The sequence below is a fragment of the Castanea sativa genome, chromosome 4 (genome assembly GCF_040712315.1).
Source record: "Castanea sativa cultivar Marrone di Chiusa Pesio chromosome 4, ASM4071231v1".
Lineage (NCBI taxonomy): Eukaryota > Viridiplantae > Streptophyta > Magnoliopsida > Fagales > Fagaceae > Castanea > Castanea sativa.
The window spans coordinates 33,066,229-33,077,553 of record NC_134016.1 but is presented as its reverse complement, the minus strand read 5'-3'; the positions used below and the strand labels follow the sequence as shown (position 1 = coordinate 33,077,553).

At 44.4% G+C, this 11,325-nt stretch overlaps 2 protein-coding genes across 2 annotated transcripts; one reads left to right on the top strand and one right to left on the bottom strand.

Annotated features, from left to right (window-relative positions):
• Positions 1 to 281: 281 nt before the first annotated feature.
• Positions 282 to 3,134, top strand: LOC142632746 (uncharacterized). The gene is made up of 2 exons (XM_075807093.1): positions 282 to 1,241; positions 1,659 to 3,134. Exons 1-2 carry the CDS (start codon positions 282 to 284, stop codon positions 3,132 to 3,134), a joined length of 2,436 nt encoding a protein of 811 aa, XP_075663208.1.
• A 5,666-nt stretch (positions 3,135 to 8,800) lies between these two features.
• Positions 8,801 to 10,475, bottom strand: LOC142630476 (UDP-glycosyltransferase 89B2-like). Its single transcript, XM_075804476.1, has one exon. The coding sequence runs from the start codon at positions 10,393 to 10,395 to the stop codon at positions 8,998 to 9,000; it is 1,398 nt and encodes a 465-aa protein (XP_075660591.1). The 5' UTR covers positions 10,396 to 10,475; the 3' UTR covers positions 8,801 to 8,997.
• Positions 10,476 to 11,325: the final 850 nt, after the last annotated feature.

Below are 11,325 nucleotides of genomic sequence, written 5' to 3'. Positions count from 1 at the left end.
GACCCTTGCATTCGTCACCTAACGTGCGTGACAAAAACAAATACTGCCAATTCCACAAGGATCACGGCAATTACACGGAGGATTTTCGAGACCTGAAAGGACAGATAGAGGAGTTGATATAGAAAGGAAAACTTCAGAAGTATGTGAAGAAGGGCGAAGACAGCAGGTTCAAAGACGGCAACAAGAGCCAATGCGAATCCTCGTCCAAGAATGAGATTTGTCCATCCTAACCACCACAGGATGTGATCGGGGAGATAAACACAATCGCAGGGGGGCCATTCATGGGGGGATCATACAAGTCTCTCAAGAAAACATGCCAGAGGCAAGTAAACAGCGTCCATATGGAACCCCTATTGAAGCAAAGACGGATAAACCAGGATATATTTTTCAATGAAGAAGATGCTCGGGGAGTAAGGCAGCCGCATAATGACCCCCTGGTTATAACACTCACAATCGAAGGGTTTAACACTAAGAGGGTCCTTGTAGACAACGGCAGCTCCGCAGACATCATGTACTTACCTGCCTTCCAACAGTTGAAACTAGATCCTGGTAGATTGCGCCCATTCGATTCCCCCCTCGTTAGCTTCAGCGGAGACAGGGTATACCCCAAGGGCATTGTGACGCTGAAAGTCACAATAGGAGCCTACCCGAAACAACAGACCCGTCAGCTGGACTTCCTGGTGGTAGATTGCCCCTCCTCATATAATGTGATCATTGGGAGACCCACGCTCAACAGGTGGAAAGCAGCTATGTCCACCTACTGCCTAAAGGTAAAATTTCCAACCGAAGACGGAGTCGGCGAGGTAAAAGGAGACCAAGTCTTGGCTCGGGAATGCTACCAGGCCGTGCTGGCTGCAGGGGAAAACCACACGTGGTCGATCAAGGAAGAAAAAGAAGACAAAATGAAAGCTCTGGAAACAGTAGAACTTGTCAAGGGGGAAATTGCAAAGGTGACGAGGATAGGAACAACCTTAAGCCTCGAGATGAGGAAGAAACTCGTCCAATTCCTTAAGGAAAACTTGGACGTATTTGCGTGGAGTCGCGAGGATATGCCCGGCATACCACGCCAGGTAATCCAGCACGAGTTAAACATAAATCCTGGGAAAAAGCCCATCCAACAGAGACAACGAGTCTTTGCCCCCAAACGAAACCAAGCAATCACCGACGAAGTTAACAGGTTGTTGCAGGCAGACTTCATCCGAGAGGTTTATTATCCCGAGTGGCTGGCCAACGTCGTGCCGGTAAAAAAAGCAAATGGGAAGTGGAGAATGTGCGTGGACTTTACGGACCTGAACAAGGCCTGCCCGAAGGACAGTTTTCCCCTGCCTAGGATAGATCAGCTGGTAGATTCTACGGTCGGGCATAAGTTACTGACGTTCATGGATGCTTTTTCAGGATACAACCAGATAAAAATGGCTGAGGACGATCAGGAAAAAACTGCTTTCGTCACAAGTTGAGGGCTCTACTGCTACAAGGTGATGCCCTTCGGACTGAAGAACACAGGAGCAACATACCAAAGACTAGTAAACAAGATGTTCAGCAAGCAAATTGGTAGAAACATGGAGGTGTATGTGGACGATATGCTCGTCAAGAGCAAAAGGGAGTTGACACACCTGGATGATCTGAGAGAGACGTTTGATACCCTCCAAAAATATCAGATGAAGCTGAATCCCAGTAAGTGTGTGTTCGGGGTAGCCTTAGGGAAGTTCTTGGGGTTCATGGTGTCCCAAAGAGGAATAGAAGTAAATCCGGAGAAGGTACAAGCAATACTCAACATGGCATCACCAAAGACCGTCAAGGAAGTCCAAGAGCTCACAGGGAGGATCGCTACACTCAATAGGTTCGTCTCTAAAGCAACAGACAAATGCCTACCCTTTTTCAAGACATTGAAGCAAGCTTTTTCCAGGACGGACGAATGCGAGGTAGCGTTTCAAGAGCTCAAATGTTACCTAGGCAATCCGCCCCTCTTAAGTCCCTCAAAGGCAGGGAAAAACCTTTATTTATACCTGGCGGCATCAGCCACGGCCGTTAGTGCGGCCTTGATTCGAGAGGAAGATAAGAAGCAGCTTCCAGTTTACTACATCAGTCAAGCCTTCCAGGGAGCAGAAGCCAGGTATCCCAGGATTGAGAAGATCGCATTCGCCCTAATAGTAGCTTCATGGAAGCTACGACCGTACTTCGAAGCACACCCTATCCTTGTAATGACGGACCAACCAATCAGAAAATCCATGAATAAACCTGAGGCAGCGGGGAGAATGGTCCAGTGGGCAATTGAACTCAGCCACTTCGACATCGAATACCATCCCAGAACAGCCATCAAGGCGCAAGCTTTAGCAGACTTTATTGCCGAGTTCACCCTTCCAGAAGATGACGACGGTAGAGACAAGGTGGAACAATGGACAATTCAGACTGACGATTCATCAGCCCAAAAGAGGGGGGGAGTAGGGGTCATCATAAACACCCCCAATGGAAAAAAGCTCAGATATGGAGTCCAATTAAAGTTCCCGGCGACCAACAACGAGGCCGAGTACGAAGGGATACTGACGGGACTAAGACTCGGGAAAGCCCTTCGGATTAAGAACCTGCTTATTCAGAGCAACTCCAAGTTGGCAATAAGGCAGATCAGGGAAGATTATGAGGCAAAAGAGGAGAGAATTCAAAAGTACCTCAAGCTGACGAAACATTTAGCCCGTGAGTTCGATAAGTTGGACTTCGTTCGAATCCCGAGAAACCAGAATATGGCGGCAAATGAGGTTGCGAAAATGGCCTCGTCAGAAGAAGAACCGACGAACAGTGAATTTCTCATGGAGACTCAGAAACACCCCAGCATTAAAGAAGTCCCAATATTTTCCATCCAGAGCGCAAATAGTTGGATGGCACCGATCGTGTCATTTCTCCAAGACGGGCATCTCCCCCGTGACGCCCTAGAAGCCAGGAAGATTAAAGCGAGAGCGGCCAGATTTACGATCTTGAATGATACCTTATACAAAAGAGGCTTCTCCCTGCCCTATTTGAAGTGTGTCAACGAGGAAGAAGCCAAGTACGTTCTTCGAGAAGTCCACGAAGGGATTTGTGGAGACCACACTGGGCCTAGATCTCTGATAAGCAAAGTTATTCGAACAGGATATTTCTAGCTGACCATGCAGGTAGACGCTACAGAGCTCGTCAAAAGGTGCGACAAGTGCCAGAGGTTCGGGAACGTCCAGAGGCTGCCAGCAGAAAAGATGACGATGATAACCTCCCCGTGGCCGTTCCCACAGTGGGGGATTGATATCGTTGGCCTATTGCCCCAGGGAAAAGGACAGGTAAGGTTCCTACTCGTTGCTATCGACTACTTCACAAAATGGGTCGAAGCAGAAGCAATAGGGACTATCACAGAGGTGAGGATCCGTAGCTTCGTGTGGAAGAATATAATTTGCAGGTTTGGGATCCCAAGAACGATTATATCAGATAATGGACGTCAGTTCGACAACCAGGGATTTAGAAACTTTTGCTCAGGACTAGGTATCAGGAACAAGTTCTCGTCACCTGGACATCCACAGGTGAACGGGCAAACAGAAGTAACTAAACGAACACTGCTCAGAATCATCAAAGCCCGACTAAACGAGGCAAAGGGCGCGTGGCCCGAAGAATTGTCCAATGTCTTGTAGGCCTACAGAACAACAACAAGAACCCCAACGGGAGAGATGCCTTTCAGGCTCACTTATGGTACTGAGGCGGTAATCCCAGTCGAGGTGGGTGTGGCCAGCACCAGGCGAGAAGTATTCCGCGAGGAGGACAACAACGACCAACTTTGAATCAATCTGGATTGCTTAGACAAAGTAAGAGACAAGGCCTCCAGCAAGACGATGGAGTACCAGCAGAAGATGACCGAATACTATAACAAGAGGGTCCAGCTCAGAAGACTTGAAATTGGCGACCTCGTCCTACGCAAGGTCACCACTGCAACCAAAAATTCCGCCCATGGGAAGCTCGGTCCCACATGGGAAGGACCTTACAGAGTCGTGCACTACTCCCTGCAAGGCAGCTATCATTTGGAGACCCTAGATGGGCAGAAGCTCCCATGACCCTGGAACATTGAACACTTGAAGAAATACCATCAACAGATGTAACCAAAGAATGTACCCATTCCTGAAAATTAATGAAATAACGATTCAAATAATGTGTTCATACAGGTATCGTTAGTAGGAAATCCCGAAAACCCGTTACGGCCTAGACGGATGTACATTACGGATGAAGGAAAAAAGATAAAGAAAAATGCCTAAGTAATAAGATTCCACGTAGACAGATGTGCATTACTGACAAAGGCAAAAAGCTAAAGAAAAATGCCTAAGTAATAAGATTCTGCCTAGACGGATGTACATTACTGACAAAGGCAAAAAGATAAAGAAAAATGCCTAAGTAATAAGATTCCGCCTAGACGGATGTACATTACTGACGAAGGCAAAAAGATAAAAAAAAAAAAAAAAAGCCTAAGTAATAAGATTCCGCATAGACGGATGTGCATTACTGACGAAGGCAAAAAGCTAAAGAAAAATGCATAAGTAATAAGATTCCGCCTAGACGGATGCACATTACTGACGAAGGCAAAAAGATAAAGAGAAAAAAAAAAGCCTAAGTAATAAGATTCCGCGTAGATGGATGTGCATTACTAACGAAGGCAAAAAGCTAAAGAAAATAGCCTAAGTAATAAGATTCCGTATAAACGGATGTGCATTACTAACGAAGGCAAAAAGCTAAAGAAAATAGCCTAAGTAATAAGATTCTGCGTAAACGGATGTACATTACTGATGAAGGCAAAAAGATAAAGGAAAATACCAAGGTAATAAGATTCCTCCTAGAAGGAAGTACGTTACTGACGAAGGCAAAAGAAATGAGATCCGACCCTGACGGATACGAAGAAGTTGACAGGCTTCGATGGATGCACACAAGGACAACATGTGTAAGTAAATACGATATTATAAAAGCCTAAAAACCAAAGGCAATTACCATTGTTTTTACATCTAAAAACCCATAAAAACTAGGCTAAAGATATACTTAAAAAAAATTAAGATGTTCTGGAATTTGAGCCTCAAACATATCAGGCACCTAAAAAAAAAAAGAATTTTTTCTGAACAAGTAATAGGATCAAACATCCGGGATGGCATCGTCCTCGGCTGGGGCATCAAGGGCAGGAGCTTCGATGACTGGGACATCAACAGCAGGAAGGTCTTCAGGAACGCCAGCAGCCGTGGCTTGGGCAACTTCGTCAGCAAAGATCTCCCTGTCCACTTTCTCCATGTCCAGCGTCTCCAAATCTATCCCAGAAGGGTGCTTGATGGAGTACCTCCTCAAAAGCTCGAACCCTTTAAAATACCAGCTGAAGAGCACAGAGTTATACTCCTCAGTCTGTTGGAAACCTTCGATAGCCCTGGAGGCAACGACCTTGATCTTTTCCTTCGTGGCTGTAAGCTGCTCGTCCTTTTTCCAGAACCAGCTGCTGCTCAACCTTTAGCTCGTCACTCAACTTCTTGACCTCCTCCCTAGCGTGGTGAACGTCCTCCGTCGAAGCTATTAGATCCCTCTTCAGCTTCGAGTTCTCCATCTCTAAGACCTTGATCCGAGAAAGCGAGGACTCAACCTTAGCCTCTTGAGCAAGATACTCAGACGAAAGGTGAACGGTCTCCCCCAGCACCTAACAAAAAAAAAAAGACACACGAAGGAATTTAGCCTTAGCACACCTATGTAAGAAATATATATATATATATATATATATATATATATATATATATATATATAGTCACTTAAAACAAGCAGGTTACCTGGACGACCTTATGGAGATGACGACTCATCAACTCATTTGGGGGTAAACCCGAGAACACCTTTAGGTCTTCTGCGGTCACGACCGCATGAGCCCAATCCGTTGCCAACTTCTCGTCGTCCCAAATGGTGGACGAGCAAGCAGCCTCCTTCCCCCTATCTGACGTACGAGGCCTTTTCGAAGTAGGGGGTCGAGATCTCTTCAACCGAAGTGGCTGGAGAAGCCGTCCTCGTCGTCTCGGCGCCGGAAACCACGGGAGTGGCCGAAGCAGTCGAAGTGACGGAGGAAACCTTCCCTTTGACACGGACCACCTTCTTCCCAATGTTGGACAGCAGTTCATCCTTCTTAGATCGCATCTTCTCGTACATGCCCTTGTTAAATTTAGTCGTCATCTCTGCGAAGAAGGAAAATCTTATAAAGGAGCAAGGCAACTAAATACAGGTACGAGATCGAGTCTGACGAACTCAAATGCTTACTCTTCTTTCCTTCAATATCGAGGTTCTGCAGGACGTAGGGGACGGATCGGGGCCAAGGTTGTAAAAAGCAAGCGTCCGCGGATCTACTAAGTCATCCCAGTTTTCAATGGTCTGGGAATACACAATGGCCGTCTCAACACGCTCCTTGTACCTGCTTTTGAGCTTTAGCCTTCTTTTAACTGCACAAGAACGAAAGAAGTTAGTGACGATAACATCGGGTCCAACAAAAGTAAAAAAAAAAAAAAACAAGGAAGGATACTGACGCACCTAAAGTCGGGGTTCCCCACCGACGAAGCAATCTGGGGATATCACCCCAATCCTGGCTAGAGGGGGTCTCAAAATCGTCCCTAGACACAAACACAAATCTGGACTTCCAGTACCTGAAGGACGAAGGTAAGCCCTTGACGATCCTGGTTCTTCTCTCCTAAGGTACTAGCTCATAATACCCGTACTCTTTGGACTCTTTTAAAAGATACAAATAAACAAGCTCATTTACCTTGATCATCTCCCCGTTAGCAGCCAACCATATTTCCATACAGTTGACCACTATTCTCCATGAATTGGGCATAAGCTGCCTAAGAGCGATACCCAAATAAGCTAAGAGCTCCATCACAAATGGATGGACGGGAAGCCTAAGACCACAAGTAAAAGCAACCTCATAGAAGCACACTTCACCTGGAAAAAACTGACAAGCCCTCTCCTCGTCAGTAGGCCGATGAACGCGAACCCATTCCAAGAATTGAAACCTATCCCTAATCCTACCCACGGCGTCAGAGTCTAACCCACACGCCTCCACGAGGGCATGAAAAGGCCTAACTTCTCTAAAGGTCGACGCGACTGTGTCCCCCTCCATAAGGTCGCCACTAGACGACAACCCAGTCTCGAGATCACAAGACCTAACCTCAGACATCGACCGTGGCTCCCTCACCAAACCTTCGAACCAATCGACTGACTGGTGGAGCAATGGAAACAAGTTGCCCAAAACAACACCTAAGCTGTTACCCTCAAAAACGAAACCCTCCAAAGTGGGAAAAACACCTAAGGACCCCCCTCAGCGAGCAAAAAGAAAGGAAATCAAAGGGCAAGCTACTCTAACCTCTAAATTACTGACCATGGACACCTAGGCAAAGTACAGGTAAACAAGAAAGTGCTAAAAAAAAAAAAAACCAAGAAGCAGAAGCCAAAAAGAAAAGGAAATCAGATATTTACGAAGAAAAAAAAAAAAAACCTCAAAGAAGAGAAGCAAGAAGCCCAACGACCAAACACGCACCAGCTCAAAGGAAAATGAAGAAATAGGTGAAAAAGATGCTCAAAGGGATAAACTGAAAATTGGAAGAAAATGAAAGGTAAAGTAGGAGAAGAGAAGTTTAAAAACCAAAAGGAAGAAAAACCGAAAATCGGCGGGAAACTTAAGGGTCATGCAATGAGGACATAAGCCTTCTCCAACCATATCATGCCACGTGGCCACGACCCGCGTAACGCCGCCACTATGCATTCAGTGCGGCACGAAATCCCAAAGGTCACCCAAAAAAAAAAAACTTTTCGTCTTCCACGGTCGTCAGGACACGCACTGACAACCATGGAACCCGGGGGGCAGCTGATGGGACTGACAAAGTTGAACACGGACGAGGTCGCCTCCACAGACGAACCTGACCGATAATCTGCGTCATTGGCGAAAACGTTAATGCCATTCAATGCTGCCAATAATGTTCTGGACCGTTACAAGACCAGCTGGACGAACCGGTGGAAACACATTAAAACTCATTACTCCGCCAGAGATGTTATCAAGGGAGACATTAACACCACAATGGCTATAGTCCAGAAGGATATATAAAGCCTTCACAACACTAATACGAGGTACACACAGAATCACAAGATAAACTGAGCTATTTTTGATATTTTGACTGCTACCTTCTTTCACACTAACTTTGGTATCGGAAGCGTTGTAGCAGGCACCACACCGGTGACCATTTGAGTGAGTTCTTGCTTCCATTGCGTCGTCGGAGTGCGACCGGCACCGTCTGGACGAACCCAAAGCAACTAACGAGCTTCCGCTTCATCAATGTTTCCAATGAAAACATCTAAGGTTCAAAACATTGACTCCAAAATTATCAATGCATCCAAACAAAAAAGAGAGATATTTTGAAAAATTACATATAATTTAAACAAATAATCTACATGCTTTTAAATGAAGCTTGTGATGTGCTTTTATATTAGAACCACATCTATCTCCTTTACATGTGTTTGTTTCTTAAATGAAAAAAAAAATCATAGATATATAATTCAAACCAAAAAATACTCTTTATCAGTATCTTAGGATCTGTTTGAATACCGCTTATTGCTAAAAATTAAAAATACTATAGCAAAATAATTTTTAAATGTGTGAATAGTATCGTAAAATCTAGTTTTAAAGTTAGATTTACGTTTTTTCCATACTTGCGAGTTTCGTAAACAGTGCACGAGACCTAACCAAAAAACACAAACACTTTGCTATCCAAACCCAGCCTTAATACATGGAAAAGAATGCAATAAAGATGTGGTCTTTATTCCTTTATGTTTTTTCTTCATTATGATCAAAAAGTAAAATTTCAAAATATTCATTCCATTTTTTATGCTCACTGATGTGGGAAACTTATACTAATTCTCACATATTACCTACAGCGAACAATCAACCACATTAACATGTGGCAAATTTGTTGTCAAATTCTTAGTGTATACGTTCTAATTTTGACAACACCTAGGTAGTCGCTCTAGAAATTCATCCAAATCTTTATTCGAGCTCCCTCCTTTGATCGAACCCAAAGCTGCATCACTAAGCTCCTTAACTCGGACTCTCTCTAGTCTTGTTGCACTCACCGACTCCACCAATAGATGAGCTAACTTAGAGGGCTCGGGAATATTCTCTATATTCTCACCAGCTCGAATTCCCACGCCTAGCTGATCAACCAGTAGTTTTGCATTCGTGAACTGATCTGAAGCCATTGGCCATGTCAGCATCACCACCCCAGCAGTGATCCCTTCCAACACCGAGTTCCACCCACAATGAGTCAAGAATGCACCCACAGCTCGGTGCTTCAGTATAGCCACTTGTGGGGCCCATCCTTTAATCACCAAACCCCTACCCTCCACACGGTCTTCAAACCCATCGGGAATCACACCCACATGCCGCTCATCCAAGCCCCTCACACACAAAATAAACTCGACCCCACTTTGCTCTAAAGCTGAAACCAACGCATCCATTTGTTTAGTACTCAGCGTTGTACGACTCCCAAAGCAAACATAAACAACGGAATTGTCATTTCGCGAATTTAACCACGCCATCACTTGTTCACATGGTATTGAGCTGGATCCACCTCTGCTAGAGGATCCAACCACGTCATCTTCAAGAGGCAATAACGGGCCCACAGACCAGACTCGATCGTGCCCGAGTTCGGTCCTCAAATGCTCCAAGTAAACTCGCTCCAACTCAGTGAACGAGTTGACAACCAAACCCCAGCTAGCGAAATTATCAAGCATGTTGTTTTTGTTAAATTCCCAATCTGGGTCTCCTTCTGTACAGTTCTTATACTGATTAGGGAGTTGCCGCCAAGGGTAAACTGGGGAATTCGGGATTTTAGGTAACAAGACCTGAAAATCCATATCTTCAGGATCTTCATTTTTGGGTAAGTCACGCCATAGTGAGAAAAGAACTGACAAGCCAAAAGCACCGGAGGGAGAGAAGACGACGCGTGGCAAGCCGAGTTGTTTAGCGAGGTGGTGGGTCCAGCCGAGGAAGAAATCGGAGATTATAGCTATGGGGGGTGAGAGGTGAGAATGGAACCAGTTGAGGAGAAGTGGGTAGTGAAGATCACGCATGGCTTGGTCCTTGGCCATGCGACTTTTCCATGAGGGTGTGGGAGGTTCAGGAGCTGGGAGAACTAAGGAGTGGAGTGAAGAAGGGTGGAGGGATAGGAGGGGTTGGAGCAAAGGGAGGTCGGTGGGGATGACTACAACAGTGACGGTGAGGCCGCGGCGGAGTAATTGGTGGGTGAGGTCGAGGAGCGGTATGATGTGGCCTGAGGCTGGGTAGGTGTAAGCAAGGATGTGTGCACCGGCGGTGGTGGCGGCAGTGGTGGACATGGCTGAGAAGCTTTAGACTTTGGATGACACAAGCTTTTGACTCTGTCTCGCCGCGTGGGCTGGGCTAATCTAAATATCCAATTTTAGGTGAATAATAAAGCTGAGTTCGTCATGCCTGACGATGGCATAAGTTTTTTTTTAAGTTCATACGGTGACACCGACTTGTGCACAACTCGCCCATGTGGCAAGTTATGGTTGGTGAAGAGTAATAGTGCTCACTCATGTGGCGAGTTATGGTTGGTGGAGAGGTGAAGGTGATGGGTTACCCTTCCACCAACCACAACTCACCACATGGGCAAATTGTGCACCAGTTTATGGTACCTGAATTTTTATTTATTTATTTAAGTCATAGGATAATGGTTAACCATTTATTTTTAAAAAATTTGGACTTTATTTTTATGATAAATAGAAAAAGTTGTCAAAATATTAATTATTATTTTTTTAAATAGATTATTAATCATTGTCTTAAGAGCATTTATTAGCATTTTTCTTAATAATAAAGCAATGCCACCTAGAGACAAATATCTCTATTATAAGAGGAGATCAAATTCAGTAAGTTGTAAAAATGTCTATTTATATTTTAGTAGGATCAAAGAATGAAACAAATTATTTTCACACTAGAACCATCTTAGGTACTTTTTGTGCGTGTAATAATACTTTTATTTATTTATTTTGGTTTAGTATTATAGTGTATAAAAGTAATATATAAATAACTGTGAGTATTTTTTTTTAAGAAAGAGATAAGATCAGCCCCTCAAAAAATAAAAAAGATAAGATAATATAGAATAATGTTTAAAAATGATATATGATGAGTTCAGAAAAATCATTAAGGTCGTCCATCAAAGATAACCGCTCAACACATTTAATAATGACCATCAAAGGTCATAAACTCTCATCAAGACAAATAACGTTACAATCAAGGTAATAATC

Coding starts and splice junctions, on each gene's coding strand:
- LOC142632746 (XM_075807093.1), top strand. CDS start 282: ATGGGGGGATCATACAAGTCTCTCAAGAAAACATGCCAGAGGCAAGTA. Junction 1,242..1,658: donor GGCTGGCCAACGTCGTGCCG/GTAAAAAAAGCA, acceptor CAAAAATATCAG/ATGAAGCTGAATCCCAGTAA.
- LOC142630476 (XM_075804476.1), bottom strand. CDS start 10,395: ATGTCCACCACTGCCGCCACCACCGCCGGTGCACACATCCTTGCTTAC.